Here is a 15,540-nt window from a genome sequence, read left to right on the forward strand (position 1 = left end):
TTAATTGGCTCATCCACCGAATCTATTACGAAGAATTTCCCCCCCGGTCGTCGATGACTGAGGCCCTCTGCCCCACATCAACTGCGCCCAAGCTATGACCAGAGGATCCGATCCATCGACAGCGTAATCATCCAACTGCGAAACAACCGGTCGAAAGGGCGGGAGACAACTCCGTCAAAGCTTATCCTAAATATATATTCTCTACGCGTTACTTTTGGGTCCTGCCTTACGGGCGAATCTTTACTTCCATCTACGCTCGCACATCCCCTCGGCCAGACTGCAGCATCTCGACAATATTGTTTGGGCCGCCATACCGAAGACTCGTCGCCGGAACGGTACTGCGTCGGACGGACACGCAGGTCGAAAATTCCCCGCTTGGTCCCACGACAGGATAGAACGCCGCTCGCTGCATCTCTACACGGGAATAAGGGTCGAAGACCGCATCCCGGGCGCTCCTACCTCGCGGAATCGATCGACGTTCTATATTCTGACCTAGGTATGCCAAATTGTGTCATGATCGATGATCATTGTCCCTTGCGACTAATGATCGCCCAACCCTACCATTCATCCTCTGCCCGTTGTCTGAGGATACTAGTGTGCTCCATCTTTAATCTTAAACAAAATGCACATCCCTTTGACCAATCCTGGTTGACACTGCCTTCCCTCTTTCTGTGGTTGTTCCTGGCTGCATCTTACCGCCTGCCACCGCCTTCAAGATGTTTTGGCTGATTCTTACCGTGGAACCTGTTCAGATTGTACATACAACACTGCCATAAGCCGTCGCAACAACTCGTGCGCTAAAGCTTCTCCAGCCTCTCCAGCGTTGAAATCATCCCGGTTGCGTTCAATCAGATTTATCCCGGGGAAAACATCACCCTCGCCAGGCCTCGATCAATCTCCGCCAGCACTTCTATTCCCGTCGGTCTTCGAGCAAGATATACAATTCGGGAACGTGCTATAATTATCATGACGGTTATTTGTTGAGACCTGGGACATGGCATTCACATAATCATCCAATGTACATCGAATCTTCAGCTTCTCCTGGATATTGGGAACACTTGCTCAGCCACAAAACGCTGCTGGTGGGTGTTCATATTGGACTTGCGCTTTGGTGGAGCATTACAATTACAAGACTCGATACAGTATCTAAGACAGTGTCGCAACATCAATTGGCATTCTTCAGTCTCTATACGCTTTCGTATTGGATGGAGCACGACGAAAAATGTATCTAGGCTCTGCGTCGCCGTTGCCACGAGATTCTTCTTTTCAGGGTCGATCGATTTTGACCCGCCTCGCTTCTACTTTCACTTCAAAGACCCGCACCTTGGTGGACTTCCATATTGCGACGGAAGAGCCGCATCGTCAATACAACCCCGGGGATATTGTCAAGGGAACTGTTGCCTTGACCGTCATAAAACCCGTTCGAATCACGCACCTAGTCGTATGCCTCCACGGTTACGCCAAGGTATTCAAGAATGCAATTACCCCAGGTCATAGCACTGGCAATGATTACGGCTATTTGGGGGCCGGGAGAAGCAAGAAAGGGGTAGAATATGTTAACAACGGATTTGCATCTCTTTTTGAAGACGAGATTGTGCTCTGTGGAGAGGGTCGGTTGGATGTGGGACTCTATGAATTTAAATTTGAGTTGCAATTTCCAAAAAGAAGTCTGCCAACTAGTTTGGATGTAAGTGTATCCCAGAATTTGTCCGAGGTCCATTTCTGTTCACTCTAACATTGAAAAACCCCTAGTTTGAACGAGGAACGATCACTTATAATATTGTTGCCACATTAACACGCCCTACTGCACTAGCCCCAACTATTTCCTGCGATCGCAAAGTGTACCTTGTCGATTCCATCGATATCGCGCCCATTAAGCAGCCCAAGCCAAGGGTTATTTCTCTGGAGCCAATCTCCCGTCGATCTAAGACACGAAGTAGCCTAAGAAAGGGTTCTTCCAGAGCTGCAAAGGGGAAGCAGAGGAGCACATCCACTGCCGATCTTGGACCCGGTCAAGAGAGCGGAACTTCGAGTTTATCGCAGTCAGATAGGACTTCGCAGACCGCGTCACCTAGTGAACTGGATTCTGAAAGTACTGTCAGCAACAGTACTCGAAGCTCCGTCCCTGGTCTCCCACCGTCGTCGGGGAAGACTACTAAAAGTAACGGCGGCTCATCTGTCTTGGAAAAGACGATTACTGCAACTATGGAGCTTCTACAGGGAGGATGTCTTCGGGGGGATTTGCTGCCGGTCAGGATCACAATAAATCATACTAAACCTGTCAAAAGCCTTCATGGGGTCATAATTACTCTATATCGTCAGGGCCGCATTGATCCTCAGCCTGACACGCCCCTGGTGTTTTCAGGTAAAGAGGCTGACAAGGTCAAACACGATGAATATTTTCCAAAATCCAAAACAGGACTGGGTGGACTCTCGTTATCATCAGCAAACTATAGTAGTGTGTTCCGCAAGGATCTCTCTCAAACCTTTGCGCCTTTGATAGTGGATCCTCGTACATTAACAGCCGTCATCAAGGCTTCTGTCAGGGTCCCAGAGGATGCTTTTCCCACCATATCAGTTCCGGGAGGGATCATGAGTTTCAAATATTATATTGAGGTAGTTCTGGATCTTGGCGGCAAACTTGCTGGCCAAGAAAGATTTATGCCGCCTTTAGGCATGATAGGCGTTCCTCTGGGCACAGGAGGCAGCAGCCCTGGACTGAGCAGAGCGGAAGATACAACAGGGGGAGCCCTTGCAGCTTGGGCGGGCAGTATAGTAGATACTGACCATATCCGCCGTGAGAAGAGTGTCGTATCCTGTCTTTTTGAAGTTGTAGTGGGGACAAAAGATACGGAGCGACATAAAAAGAAGAGAGAAGCAGCTCGACAACGGCAGTGGGAAGAGCAAACATCAGCCAATCATCCTGGTGATAACTCTGACGGCAGGCGTGATGGCGAAGAAGGGTTTGATTGGGAAATGCCTGGACGGACGAGCTCCCAGGATGGCGTTGTCGAAACTATAGCTGACTCGCACAGCCACCAGCAAACACCTCCACCTCTTGACGTTCCTCAATCTGATCCAAATGAGGTATCTGTACCAACGCCAATACCCGCAGAATTTGAAGATGGTTTAGATGAGAAAGAGCGTATGCGAAGAGCAGAGGCTAGGTTGCTTCCAAGCCAGCCGTCCGATTTTGATGAACGCGCAGGTGCGCCTCACCAAGACGTTGAGCCGTCCGCACCTGACATGTTCCATCATCCGGATATTCGCCCCTTTGAACAGTACAATTTCAGTGAAGACGATTATTTCGCTGGGCCCTCCATGCCGCCAGTGAGCTTGGATGAGATGCACCCTCCCCACGAGGAGCCTTTCAGTGCTCCAGGCTACGATGAATACGCCCAAGCCACGACCCCGACTGCAACAGACGATAAGCACGAAATTGAGCGTCGGAGGTTACAGGCTGAGGCCAGCGCTCCTGACGATTTCCCAGATGACGAGAGTGGAAGTGGGAACGGCGCAGACGATCGCGCTGCGAATGAAGAGCGATCAAGGCAGATGGAGCCTAGTGCTCCAGTTTTGCCTGAAGATTCCGATTACATGTTTGGTGCGAATAGCGACAATGGTCATTCTCATGGGCGTTATGGAGAACCAGGGGACAATCTTCCAAGGTATGAGAGGTAGTTTGGCATAGGCGTTGGTATTAATTGTATGGGCGTTAAATGGGGCGGCATTCGGATTTCCTGGGGATATGTCATCAAGCAAGGGTAACATGTCAAAGTCTTTTCTGATACCACTGTCTCAAGTGTTACACAATCATCTTTAATTAAATCTATCATATGCTAAGCCAATACTATGCTTGGGTCTTGCATCACCATTTAACATCACTTCAGTTGTTGTTGCATGTTTTAATCGGCGCCTTTCCGGCGGGGCGGGAGAAAGATAAGATGATAAATATTACGAACTCGTTTTAGGTTGCTGCGACATGCCGTTGCTAATGTGGGTCCCTCCCCCATTTCGTCTCTCAGAGGGTCCTACCGGAACCGGAAGGAGCCAGCGAACTCCCCCCAATTGGGTGAACCAGAGATTCAGCTCTGTGCAATTTTCCCATCATCCTCCGCTTCTTTGATCCCTGCCTGGTCTGGAGTTGATCTAGCATAGCAAAGGACACTCGGTTTTGAACGTTCTTGCTCCCTCTCCATCTTGCATCTCTCACTGTCTTTTGTTATTTGTCTGCGACTCTGACCGATAACGAGCAACTTCCCCGTGAACGAACGTGAAAAGATCAACATCAGCAACCATGGCTAAGGGAACCGGCTCATTCGCAACATTCCTCATTCTCTGCCGTAAGTCATGTTGCTACCTTTTTCTTGGGGACTGCAGAGTCATCGCTCGTTTTCGTCAATTGAATTTGCTAACATGTGTTTTTCACAGCTACTGCCTTCTTCCTCGGGCTTATCTTCGCATCCTTCCCCTACGACTATCCCGTATTATGGACGTCCTTGCCCACTCCCGACTCATACTATGACATGCTCGAAGCACATCTCCGCTTCGTACATGCTTCTCCGCCCATTATTCCGCGCATTCTGCACATTGTCATTGCCGTCGGTCTGCTCGGGTTCATCGCCAAGCTCTACAGGCCTTCTGAAGCTAACCTCCTGTTTGACGGCGCATCGCTCGTGCTCTACATGGTGGCTTTGGTCGTGTATATTACCAATATCGTCAAAGGTCTGCGCATCGTCACCGACGGCACCTATGGCCAAGCGGACCTCCCGACGGGGAGCGATCCAACAGCGGCGACCGCGACCGATGGCGATATAATCGGTCGCGAAGACAGCCTTCGTGTCATTGCTGCGAGCAACACCATCATGGCCCTTGTCCTGGTCGGTGTCTTGGTTCTGCAGGCTGGCCAGTGGTACGCTTTGCGCAAGGAGGGCGAGGAGATTGAGCAGATCAATGCGGCTGAGAGGGAGCACGCCAAGAATGGAAGCAAGACTTCTGCTTCGACCAAGAAAAAGCAGTAAATTCTCTCGCTTTTCATGGCCGGAAAGTAGCGGACGAAGGAGCAAAAAAATGGGGAGAAGAAATGTGAAAGGTCGCCGCCGGAAGGCGCCTTTGAACAAGGATTGAATGACTATAGCTTTGTCTATGACATGGAACTGGTTCAGACTTTTAGACTCCTGTCTGAGTCGGCCATTCTTGACATGTTGGGATTGCGTATTGCCTTCTATGTAATATATTGGAACAGCACAGATTACATCACTCAATCATGGTACATGTGATTTTATATCCAGGTCTGCCAAACCAGATCGTGTTTCATTAACGATGTTGCGAAAAGCCAGGCGGTCTAGATAAGCCTTTGGAGTGTGATCTTGCAGTTGTATTAAATGAAATCCATGGGTAGATTACCAATTTCAGGATGAAAGAACCGTGTCACATGTGAAGTTGATAAGCCGTGGTCGGAAGTAACACCGAACACAAACACCACGAGGCAAGATCTTGAGCTCTATACTTGGCCGATTTTATATTTGTCTTATTATTATTTTATTTCTTAAGAAATGAAAGAAAAATGGAATAAAGCAACATCGGATTGATATAAAATAAATACTATAATTACAATACAGACCAACCGTATCCTATTATATTTGCATGCCGAGATTCCAAGCAATCTTGACCCGAAAAAAAGCGAGTAAAAATGAAGCAGATCAGAGGAATCACGGCGGATAAGCAACCCTAAAAATTGATCAATGGACTAGGTAAGCCAAAGGCCAAATGCTTGAACGGAAAGACTACAGTCTTGAGATCCCGGGATGCTCCACTCCGGCAAAGGGCACTCGTTTCCCAAGGCTATAGCGAAGAAGAAGGTTTCTTCACACTGACCCAGCAGCGTTACATTAATTCTCCAGCTGTGAAATGCGAAAAGTACAAATCCAGAATAAAAAGGACGAGGGAAAATAAAATATATAATAAAAAAAAGGAAATAAATAAATAAATAAAGAAATGAATAAAAGAAATCACGGAACCAATCCAGTTTTGGTCCTTTCCAGGGAGTTCTCTAAAATAGTCACAAATTGCTTAATTTGACCATTATAGAGAACCCGAGCCGGAATGAGTCTTTTCGAAGCCATGCTCTTGAGGAGGAAAACCCATTCGGTCCATTCTCGGTCTCCTGAGACTTGGACTGGTCTCTTATCCGGCTCCAGCGGAATGCGGAATTGATATTTGGCCATGAAATAAAAAGCACTTTGGGACAGCAAGTCATTAACTTTGGATAAAATCTCATCTTGCTCTTGGACGAGAAGGTGAAAAGGCAAATTTGGCAGCGCCCGATTTTGCAAAGCCATAATTTCTGGAGCTGGCAACTCCAGGAGTTGATATGGCCGACCAGATGCATCTCGGTTGCTTTGATACCTTTTAGAGTATGCCTCCCTGTAGCTTGTAAGTGGTTCAGGGGTAGCGAACTCATCCGCAAGGGATCTAGTCAAGGAAGGTGGATTCAAGATATTCCGACCAGCTTTGAATACTTCACTGGGCATGGACACCAGTGAGTGTGGTGGATTAGAGGTAGCAGGTCCGCTGGGAGCTGGAGATGTTATCGCTGGAGGAGCCTTTCTCAAACTTGAGTTACGATCCGAGAGACCCTTCCTATTCGAAGGAGTTTGACCACGGCCCGGCACGTAACCATGGCGCTGATTGTCCGTCAACGGTAACACTTGCGCCGTAGAGGCCTGGCTGCCTGGTATCGGATTTCCTTTACGGACTGCTAAACCGTCGGGACTGAAAATACTCCCAGTCTTAGCCAGCAGTAGTAATAATGGCAATGGAAAATAGTGCACGATCCGGTATTTACCTGATCCGAGGATTCTGTACCCCAAACTGAGGCCATGAATTGGAGGACGCGGAATAGTTGAGAATCGGCAGCGTCGAGCTTTGAAGAAATCAGCTAAATGAGTTCGAAATTGAGTTGAAGCCAGTGTATGGTGTTTTCGACGTATCCAGACCTCAGAGACGGTTGCAGTGGCGGTTGAGTACGCTGCGGTTCATAACTCGACTGATCAACGAGAGGTCGGGCCCGGGATGGAGGCTTCTCATTCCAAGACATGGTACAGTGGAGGTTGATTCCAAGACTTTAATTCTCGGTGGCTGATATGGGAAGCCAACAAATTGCTATCGCAACACCTCAAGCAGGCCGGACTCTGAAGGAGTGAATATACTAGTTTGACTCCCGTCGATGCTCGAAGAGCTTTCCTCGATAGGGTCGATGAATCCTGTCTCCTATCCCAGAGCAAATAATCTCTGGATAAGTAGACCGAGTAACGGAAGGACGAGCGTAAATCATCGAGTCAAGCAGGCCATTGGGTATAGAATAAGGCAAGAAAGATGACGGATGGCTCCAATATGCTTCAAAGATCTGAGTGGCCGACACTATTGCGCTGGCATGTAGACATGATGTGTCCCCCATGACAAGGGGTAGTGGCATGCTCCAGCCAAGAAAGTTTGTAGACGGATGGTGCAACAAAGACACGTCGGCTTTTGTATGTAAGTAGGACTGTATTGCTGGCCGAGCAAGCACTATTGGAGTCTTTAGGCATTATCCCTTCAAGCACCCTTCTCGTCTATGCGGGACGGTTGGTGCTGTTGGGCAGGTTGGGTAGCCATAGCCCTCAAGTTCATTCAGAGCCATCCAAGGCAACCACACCAACTCTTGTGGCGTTTGGGACCCCTGAGATCCCAAGACATTGAGATGAACAGTCAATGAGCTTTGGCGGGCGATAAATGCCCCTCTTCTAAAGCTTACCGGTGCCTGAAAGAGGCAGATTTGCAGAAGTTAACCGATTTGACCACGACAGCTAATAGGCTACACACTGACAAGGAGACGCACGAGTGATCAGATACTTTAGTTGCATCCCATATAAGATGGCAATTGTATCACGTTGGATGCTATCAATTTGCCCAATCTGAGACTGCAGAGGCAATGGAGGTGTCAGGAGCTAACGAGAGACTGAAGCTCAATCGAATTCAGCGGGGCGATTGAGGCGGTCGGGTCGATTCAGCTGGCGGGGTCTATATGGTGGAAGCATATACTCCGTATATCGACCTCGTTGGGGTCGGTTATCTCGCACCTTTTTCTTCGCTTTTGGCCGCTGATCGACACAATTGATCCTAAATACCGCCCATCACGAATTCGCTCGGTCGAGCTGAAGCTTATTAACGCTAGACCGGACAGCCTATTCCCGCAATATGCTGCGGGATAGGCGCCACGACATATATTTCCCGGGTACGTTGGGGCATGAATGGCTGATGGTAGGGAAGGGAAATGACCCCCTGTAAATAATTACTGGGGTTGCAAAGACACGGGCTTTGACAGGCATTCCTGGCCTTCAGTATGACCTGTTACTAATCACCCATCGAGCCCATCGAGATAAGTTGAACCAACGTCCAAGTGACGACTGGCAATGATTTTTCAGCCATAGGCAATTGGAAAACACTTCTGCAGATAGGGCTGTCTTGAATCGATATTCTCGTGCCCGACACATGGCAGAGCCAAATGCCCGAGGGCCTTTTTCACTCACCCATGCTGTCAATCTGGAATCTAGTTCTACTCAACAAGGTCCGCAGATTGAATTGCATCCTTCCCAGTTAAAAAGAACAACTTGTGACCACTGTCGTGAGCGCAAGGTACGCTGTGACCGGGAAAAGCCTGAATGTGGCCGGTGCAAGCGAACCGGCCATAGATGCACTTATCCATCAACAAGTAGTGAGGCGTCCCGAATCAACTCAGCATTGCAAAATCTTCATGCCCGTCTTAGTAAGTACTACCTGTAGTCAACAAGAGAAAAAAAGTGCGACGGGAATGAGAAAACGGGTTCGCTCAAAGGAAAAGGGCCGAACGCTCTAAGACCGAGCCATTGCTGAAGTCAACATAGTTCAAGCCGAGTCAAGGCTTCAGGAGCAGGATGTTCCCCTCCGATCGTCAGAAGTTTTCATCTCTGATGCTCATTCAGAATCGACTGGGGGCATCCATAGCACCCCTACTCAAATTAATAATGTCGACATGGTCGGTTCTGCTGCATTAGGCGTTGAATCATGGTATGTAGCTGTACCTATGGCCGTTGTCTTCAAATCATGTCTCATTAAAGACAGGGAGCCATCTATAGATTTTAGTATCTCGGATGATTTTCTTGAGATTGGAGAGCTGCCAGAGTACCATGATTTACACTATGACTTTCCTGCTCTGCATAGATCAGAATCCGGCCGTCCGAGTCCCTTGCCCGTAGCTACATGGATTCCGGACTCATTATTAGAAGACCACAAGCCAGTACATAATTCATATGCTGGCATTAATAATACAACTAGCCAGATATCTCCAGCTACCATGAAGCAACTGTAAGTGTCTTCCCGGACAATATACTTGTGTTATACAAATTTAAGACTAATATAGATGACCAAAGCGTCCAGGCATATTTTGATATTGTACAAAAGCACCTCTTATTAATTGATCAATCACGATTCTTACAAACCACCTTTCCCTCAAAACTTCATCAATGTCAAGGGCTCAAATATGCAGTTGCTATGTCTGGAGCAGGTGCAAGCAGCGACATGGTTAATCTAGAACAGCATTGCTACACAATTGCACGGCAACACCTTGAACTCGCCGAGACTCAGATTGATAATTCTTCCTTTATGAATCTTGAAACAGCACAAATGTTGGTCCTGATCGCTCGTTTTGAGTTCACCCGATTCAATTCTCAACGAGCCCTGATCACCATGGCCCGGCTCATGCAGCTGGTTAGCCTGCTGGAATATGATTGCCTTGATAATGGAAATTGTCAAAGGGGTCAGAACAGTATCACATCATCCTTGCCACTCTCAGACCCGAGTTTCGCCAGGTTGCAAGAGATGCAATACACCTTTTGGATATCTTTTACGATGCACTGTCACGCAGTGGACATTTGTGCTAAATGTAACCCTATGGAAATTGATTTGGTACGCTAGAAGCCAGTAGAGGAATTAATCGCTGCTGACCTTGATGATAGATCCGCACTGCATTACCGTCAAACTCTAGCGGTCCCGCAGGTGATGAAAAGACACTTACCACCGATGTTGCATCGCATGTAAATATCAACCAACTCGAACCCTTTTCTCTTTTTATACTCGCCATGAATCTTGTTGCAACTACTGAGAGCCACCGCCGCTTAACTGCTGCGAACGTGGCCAGAACCGGTGCCCCAGACTACAATTTCTGCCTCGCTCACGAAAGAATTGAAACCAAAATCAATGCCATCCTCTCCGCCTTGTCCTCCTCTGCACTCTTAACCGGGCCAAGCATGGAGCTGCACGCACCTACCCTCATCATTACGCTTGGTGCGCGCATCATTCTATACCAAGCCGCCATTTGCAATGTGCAAAAGGCTCAATTCTTGGGTCCCGTTGCCGGCGAGAGCCAGAAAATGATGGTCTCAACGGCAAACGCTATGTGCGATGTGTTACTGCAGACTGACATGCTAAACCCGAACAAGGTATACAATGATTTCCTTACTATGTAACTCTTGTCTCCTTTTCCTTCAAAATACTAATACGCGATTGATCTGGGTGTTAGGTGTCTATGTACCGAGAGATGAGCCTTTTCATCATGCAACCACTGAGCCTCGCCGCGGAGACTGAACTGAATGCACTGCAGCAAAGTGCTCAAGGGGACGGGTTGAATGTTTATAACACCAATCGGGAGATTCGGCACTGCCTGGAAACCATTTGTGGCGCCATGGAGGCACTCAGTTACTCGACAAGCCAATACGAATCATGTACTACCAAATGTCGGGCCTTTTTGGAGAGTACTCAATTTGAGAGTCGTTTCAATAAGGAGTTTGGAAATCAGCGACCGTCTAATTAATGTTATGCCGGTGTGTTGGGAAAGCCTTTTGCCCTGTTTTTCTTTTTTTCCCTATATTTTCTCCTTATAAAAAACTTTTATAGAGGTACAGACTGTGATTTATCTAAGAAACAATCCTTCTAGTCTAATGCTGAGAAAGTAATCTTATTAGCTTGAATGTTTTTCTAATCTCTTAAGAAGTCTAATGAATATAAATAATCGAGTATATACTATAAATAAAGGTGATGCTAATGACCTCCGAAGTCGTAAGAGTTGGTCTAGGTACTATGCTAGATAATAATTATACGCTTTAAGCAAACGGAGGCACTATTCTATTATTTATATGAGAAGATCTTTGGCAAGCTTTTTGATTCAGCAACAAAGGCTATCAGTTTCAATTTTTAATATGCCACAGCAGCCGCCAACTTCTCCTGCACAAACTGAACTATCAGCTCTGCTGCCTCCTCAGCCATCCGTGTCCCTGCAAGCAAGGTAAACCCATGGGGTGCTCCCGAAAAGACTCTCACAACTGCCTCGCCGTTGGCAATGATCCACTTGGCACTCATGAGCAACGTGTCGTCAAGCAAAGGATCCTCGGTGCCACAGAGGAACAGTGCTGGTGGCAGCGACTGGTGTGGCGACGCCGCGGCCAATGCCTGCATATCTTCATATAATGGCGACACGCGAGGATGTTTGCGCCCAGCCGTGCTCATGCCAGGAGCGTATGCATCATTGAACCGCTGCAGGGCGGCAAAATTGATCATGAGTGGCTCAGTAAAAGACATAACCTTGGGTAAGCTCAAAGAGACATCAAATTCGCCGTAAGGAAGAATCACGCCTGCTAGCCGGTGACTTGCGCGGGAGCGCATCAAGTGGAATGCGGTCAGGGCCGCGAGACAGCCACCAGCGGACTCTCCAGCCAAGAAGCGAAGCGGAGCCCCGTGTTCTTCTTCCCCATGGTCGATCAGATACTCGGCGGCATCAAGACAGTCATACATGCCAGCAGGGTAGGGGTTTTCGGGCGCGAGTCGATAACCGACGGAGATGGCGATGACCTGGCATCTGTTGGCGTACATCTGCAAGGTGCTATCGAAGCTAATCACATGTTCACGTTAATACAGAGTAATTATTATTTGTTATCATATCAGGGCGATAGATGAAGGGAAACGGGGGCTAGACTGGTAGCGAGGCTCACTGCTTGTGCGACGCCAGAACGAAGCCGCCGCCGTGAAAATGGAGGAGTAGGCCTTGACTAGGCGCGCCATTGTCCGGCCGGTACACGCGCAGCGGGATCAAGCGATCGGCATCGCGCGAGGGCACCGTCGCATCTTCCGCCTCTGGTAGGTAAACAGGCGCGGGCAACGGTGTTTCGCCCGCTTCGTGCATCTGCCGGTACTTGACGATGCCCACCTCATACCATCGCGGACTCCTGATGGTAATGTCGGTGAGGAAGGCGTTGATCTTCCTGGTCTCGTCGCTGACGCTCTCGGGATGAAACCTAGACGCGTCAATGGAGAGGTCGCTGTCGAACGGCATAGTGACGGGATTTATGGCTGGCTGAGCATGAAATGCCTATTCGGACGAGTACCTTTCAAGGCCTCTGCTCCCATCTTTAAATTTAAATCCAAAATCTCCCGCTGGACGAAGAAACCTATGCTCGGGGGTGCGGCCGACAGTTGGCTGATCAGAATCTTCATCAAGAGTCGGTCTCGGGTCCGCGCCCGAGGTGCACCACCGATTAGTTATCCTTGCCCGGCAATGTTTATATCCTCCGTAGGATGAAGAGTTGCAAGCGTAGAGGAGACAGTGAGACAAACAACACAGATCAACGGACCTCAATGCCTTGCTATCGAGCTCGCATCTTCACTATCTATCAAGCCTTTTTGTGCTAAAATAAATGAGTCGTTCATTGCTTTAACTATATCAAGCATTGAAACAATCCACCACTAGGAAATGACGGACAAATACTATAAGCAAGTCTTGGCATTTCAGAGATTAAAATACTATTCCCAATACTATTTTCCAGACCATTGAAACATTATGATAAAAATATTTAAATTTCGATCATGACCATAATTCATTGTAAATGTTCTAGCCATGTAGCTCAGCCAGGAAACCCTTCTGGGTTACGGTTCTTAGGGCGCTCGGTACTCTAAGAAAGGCCCCTCAACCCCTCAACAATGCAGTCATAACGTCATTCTTCCTAATTGGTATGGTTCAAACGAAGCTGCCTTGGAGTAGATAATATTTAGGTACTGTAGCTCTTGAAATTCCACCTTCATTACGTATAAACCATATCCTTTCTTTGTAGTTCCATCCTGCTGTCAATTGACAAGAATTATTTCTACTAAATATCGCCCATCATGTCAACTGGAGTAGGAATGAGCTCTTGCTGTTTGTCTGGAAAGATCCATGAAGGTGTCCCGACGGGCCACGAAGAAACTGTGGCCGGACTGAAGACCTACGTCGCAGAGACTGCGGATAAATCCAGGGCCAAGTCTGTGGTCATCTTGACCGACGGTACGTGCCACTCCCAACTATTTGAAGGAAAATTGTCTGATAGCGCTGAAATTTCTAGTCTTCGGATGGCAGCTCAAGAACGTGCGACTCCTGGCAGACAACTATGCCAAAGCTGGGTTCCACGTCTATATTCCTGACATTCACCAAAACGATTCAATCGCAGCGGAGTTTTTGCAGGACGTCGAACCTCCATTGACCGTTCGCGAAGGTCTCAGCATCACGCAAAAAGCGACAAAGGCAGCTAGCGTTACAAGCGTGCTTGGACCGTGGCTCATTAAGCACCGTGAAGCCGTCACATTGCCGCTTATCGATGGTTTCATAAATGCAGTCAAATATATTCCCGGCACAAATAAAGTGGGAGTTCTCGGATTCTGCTGGGGTGGTCGTTACGCCGTGCTTGAAGCAAACTCTACTGGTAAAGTTCACGGCGGGGTGGATGCCGCCTACGCGTGCCATCCATCAATGATCTCTGTCCCCGCCGACTTTGAGCCCGTGAACAAGCCACTCAGCCTGGCCTTTGGAGATAAAGATAGTCTTGTGGATCAGGTCACTGTCGGAAAAATCATTGATACACTTGCAGTAAAGACCGAGCTTCCTCACGAAATCAGAATATATGAGGACCAAGTACATGGGTTTACACTTCGAGGTGATTGGAGCAGCGATAAGGATAAAAAGGCCATGGACGAGGCGTTGCAGCAAGGCGTTGATTGGTTTTCAACATATCTTTCCTGAAGTAACGTATTTGCCGCGAATTTCTAGGTAAAAGTCCCAGTTTTCTCCAATGTATTTCTTAATGAATTTGAACCAAAGGCACCGAACGCCGCGCTTTAATATGGGTATGCCATGAAATGTGGAAACAAAGTGTGTCTGAAAACCATGTCTAGTACTCTTTTTCGAATGTCTTTTGTATGGGTTTGGCAGCCTGAGAAGAAAATGTCAAACACTGTGCTTATAAATATTCTCTTGTAGAATAGAGCAACCTACATCAATGAATTTCTCAAGGTCGTTATCCAGATTTGCAAGGTTGTCCTTGCGTTTCTTGTTATCTGCGATCAGACCTTGCTTCTTTTTCAGCAAAGCTTGGCGGGCTTGTTCAAGAGCTTGCCGTTCAGCGTATTCATGGTTGATGCGTGCAATCATCAAAGCGCTCTCGTCATCGTTTGCATGTTCGGGATGATCCTGGAGAAATTCTTCTGCCGGAATAAGAGGCAATTGGCGATACTTGTGACTTGGCAGACGTTAGATGTGAAAAGTCCATTATCATCCTGGCAGCCAGCAGCAACTTACTCGTATGATTCGCAAGCATGGATCTCTCCACGCAAGTGGTTTTGTTCGTAGTATAGGTTTTGCAATTGCAGATGGAGCTTGTCAATCTCTTGTCTTGCTTCTGCTGTTGCTTGCTTGGTTTGCCGAACGCCTAGGATCGCATTGCGATTGAGACCTCTCAGTTGTGCTAAATGGGAGTATAGCACCTTTTGCTGCTGTGAAAGCTGCAAGTGGACATCGGTGGAAGCGGTTTCAGCATCGGCGGGCGTGGGATTGGCATCTGCGAGATCAAGTAGACGCATGCATTGTTCTCGAGTGTGCGTCGAAACATCCAAGACGGAGCGCAAAAAGGGGTCTGACACAATATCGGTCGTGGCCATATTTATCCCCTTCGTTGAGCTTTGGAGTGCACAGTTATCGTAGTTTGAAGGGCCCAGAAACCGTGTAGGGTGATCGACTCTGTGTGGCCCGTTTGAGATGTAGGATCTCTACCCAATAGGAAGGTTCCGTTGAATGTGATGTGATAAGGCGGACGAGATCCTTGGCGATTAAAGAGAGTTATCTGATTGGGACACAGATTCAGGTGAAAAGGGTCGTCGAAAGATCTCGATGGGTCACCTCCAGGGGAAGGACGGCAAAGCAAAGAGGGCTACTGTATGGGGGAAGAAGTCCCTAATTTTTCTCGTATTATAACTATAGCTAACCACCTTTAGCAGTTGGTGTCTTTGGATTTGGCTGTACATGTGAAAGAAAAGCTCAAGTAGGGTAAAGATCTTCGGGCGGCAAATGCGAGAAAGGTACTCTTACTTCTAAGATATCAGACTTTGAGAGTGAAACGTGGTATCAAGACAAGTATCAGTACTAAGTTATTCGGCTCGTCCACCCTG

At 47.9% G+C, this 15,540-nt stretch overlaps 7 protein-coding genes across 7 annotated transcripts; 4 read left to right on the top strand and 3 right to left on the bottom strand.

Moving 5' to 3' along the window:
• The first annotated feature begins 775 nt into the window (after positions 1-775).
• On the top strand, positions 776-4,044 carry L228DRAFT_245815 (hypothetical protein). Its single transcript, XM_018332257.1, has 2 exons — positions 776-1,687; positions 1,753-4,044. The coding sequence occupies exons 1-2, from the start codon at positions 1,223-1,225 to the stop codon at positions 3,679-3,681; spliced, it is 2,394 nt and encodes a 797-aa protein (XP_018190351.1). The 5' UTR covers positions 776-1,222; the 3' UTR covers positions 3,682-4,044.
• Positions 4,045-4,074: 30 nt separating this feature from the next.
• On the top strand, positions 4,075-5,401 carry L228DRAFT_219335 (secretory component protein SHR3). Its single transcript, XM_018330210.1, has 2 exons — positions 4,075-4,343; positions 4,432-5,401. Exons 1-2 carry the CDS (start codon positions 4,298-4,300, stop codon positions 5,019-5,021), a joined length of 636 nt encoding a protein of 211 aa, XP_018190352.1. The 5' UTR covers positions 4,075-4,297; the 3' UTR covers positions 5,022-5,401.
• Positions 5,402-6,011: 610 nt separating this feature from the next.
• On the bottom strand, positions 6,012-6,883 carry L228DRAFT_237688 (hypothetical protein; the record flags this gene model as incomplete). The annotated part of the gene is made up of 2 exons (XM_018330960.1): positions 6,012-6,791; positions 6,848-6,883. The coding sequence occupies 2 exons, from the start codon at positions 6,881-6,883 to the stop codon at positions 6,012-6,014; spliced, it is 816 nt and encodes a 271-aa protein (XP_018190353.1).
• Positions 6,884-8,483: 1,600 nt separating this feature from the next.
• Positions 8,484-11,009, top strand: L228DRAFT_228906 (hypothetical protein). Its single transcript, XM_018330484.1, has 6 exons — positions 8,484-8,806; positions 8,925-9,087; positions 9,142-9,384; positions 9,450-9,984; positions 10,035-10,517; positions 10,598-11,009. Exons 1-6 carry the CDS (start codon positions 8,533-8,535, stop codon positions 10,886-10,888), a joined length of 1,989 nt encoding a protein of 662 aa, XP_018190354.1. The 5' UTR covers positions 8,484-8,532; the 3' UTR covers positions 10,889-11,009.
• Positions 10,825-12,494, bottom strand: L228DRAFT_219338 (alpha/beta-hydrolase). The gene is made up of 2 exons (XM_018330211.1): positions 12,063-12,494; positions 10,825-11,962 (listed from the first exon to the last, which is right to left on the bottom strand). The coding sequence occupies exons 1-2, from the start codon at positions 12,401-12,403 to the stop codon at positions 11,269-11,271; spliced, it is 1,035 nt and encodes a 344-aa protein (XP_018190355.1). The 5' UTR covers positions 12,404-12,494; the 3' UTR covers positions 10,825-11,268.
• A 588-nt stretch (positions 12,495-13,082) lies between these two features.
• Positions 13,083-14,119, top strand: L228DRAFT_259965 (dienelactone hydrolase family protein-like protein; the record flags this gene model as incomplete). Its single annotated transcript, XM_018334215.1, has 2 exons — positions 13,083-13,387; positions 13,446-14,119. Exons 1-2 carry the CDS (start codon positions 13,231-13,233, stop codon positions 14,117-14,119), a joined length of 831 nt encoding a protein of 276 aa, XP_018190356.1. The 5' UTR covers positions 13,083-13,230.
• Positions 14,056-15,115, bottom strand: L228DRAFT_104417 (hypothetical protein). The gene is made up of 3 exons (XM_018328882.1): positions 14,675-15,115; positions 14,372-14,615; positions 14,056-14,309 (listed from the first exon to the last, which is right to left on the bottom strand). Exons 1-3 carry the CDS (start codon positions 15,031-15,033, stop codon positions 14,268-14,270), a joined length of 645 nt encoding a protein of 214 aa, XP_018190357.1. The 5' UTR covers positions 15,034-15,115; the 3' UTR covers positions 14,056-14,267.
• Positions 15,116-15,540: the final 425 nt, after the last annotated feature.

Source organism: Xylona heveae (genome assembly GCF_001619985.1).
Source record: "Xylona heveae TC161 unplaced genomic scaffold L228scaffold_3, whole genome shotgun sequence".
Classification (NCBI taxonomy): domain Eukaryota; kingdom Fungi; phylum Ascomycota; class Xylonomycetes; order Xylonales; family Xylonaceae; genus Xylona; species Xylona heveae.

Excerpts from the sequence above, each read along its gene's own strand:
- L228DRAFT_219335 (XM_018330210.1), top strand. The coding sequence starts at position 4,298 with ATGGCTAAGGGAACCGGCTCATTCGCAACATTCCTCATTCTCTGCC. Across the intron at positions 4,344-4,431 it reads AACATTCCTCATTCTCTGCC|CTACTGCCTTCTTCCTCGGG; the intron begins GTAAGTCATGTT and ends TGTTTTTCACAG.
- L228DRAFT_245815 (XM_018332257.1), top strand. The coding sequence starts at position 1,223 with ATGTATCTAGGCTCTGCGTCGCCGTTGCCACGAGATTCTTCTTTTCAG. Across the intron at positions 1,688-1,752 it reads GTCTGCCAACTAGTTTGGAT|TTTGAACGAGGAACGATCAC; the intron begins GTAAGTGTATCC and ends AAAAACCCCTAG.
- L228DRAFT_228906 (XM_018330484.1), top strand. The coding sequence starts at position 8,533 with ATGGCAGAGCCAAATGCCCGAGGGCCTTTTTCACTCACCCATGCTGTC. Across the intron at positions 9,385-9,449 it reads CCAGCTACCATGAAGCAACT|CGTCCAGGCATATTTTGATA; the intron begins GTAAGTGTCTTC and ends AGATGACCAAAG. Across the intron at positions 9,985-10,034 it reads ACCCTATGGAAATTGATTTG|ATCCGCACTGCATTACCGTC; the intron begins GTACGCTAGAAG and ends CCTTGATGATAG.
- L228DRAFT_219338 (XM_018330211.1), bottom strand. The coding sequence starts at position 12,403 with ATGCCGTTCGACAGCGACCTCTCCATTGACGCGTCTAGGTTTCATCCC. Across the intron at positions 11,963-12,062 it reads GTTCTGGCGTCGCACAAGCA|CTTCGATAGCACCTTGCAGA; the intron begins GTGAGCCTCGCT and ends ACATGTGATTAG.
- L228DRAFT_104417 (XM_018328882.1), bottom strand. The coding sequence starts at position 15,033 with ATGGCCACGACCGATATTGTGTCAGACCCCTTTTTGCGCTCCGTCTTG. Across the intron at positions 14,616-14,674 it reads CATGCTTGCGAATCATACGA|TCACAAGTATCGCCAATTGC; the intron begins GTAAGTTGCTGC and ends ACGTCTGCCAAG. Across the intron at positions 14,310-14,371 it reads ACCTTGAGAAATTCATTGAT|GCTGCCAAACCCATACAAAA; the intron begins GTAGGTTGCTCT and ends TTTTCTTCTCAG.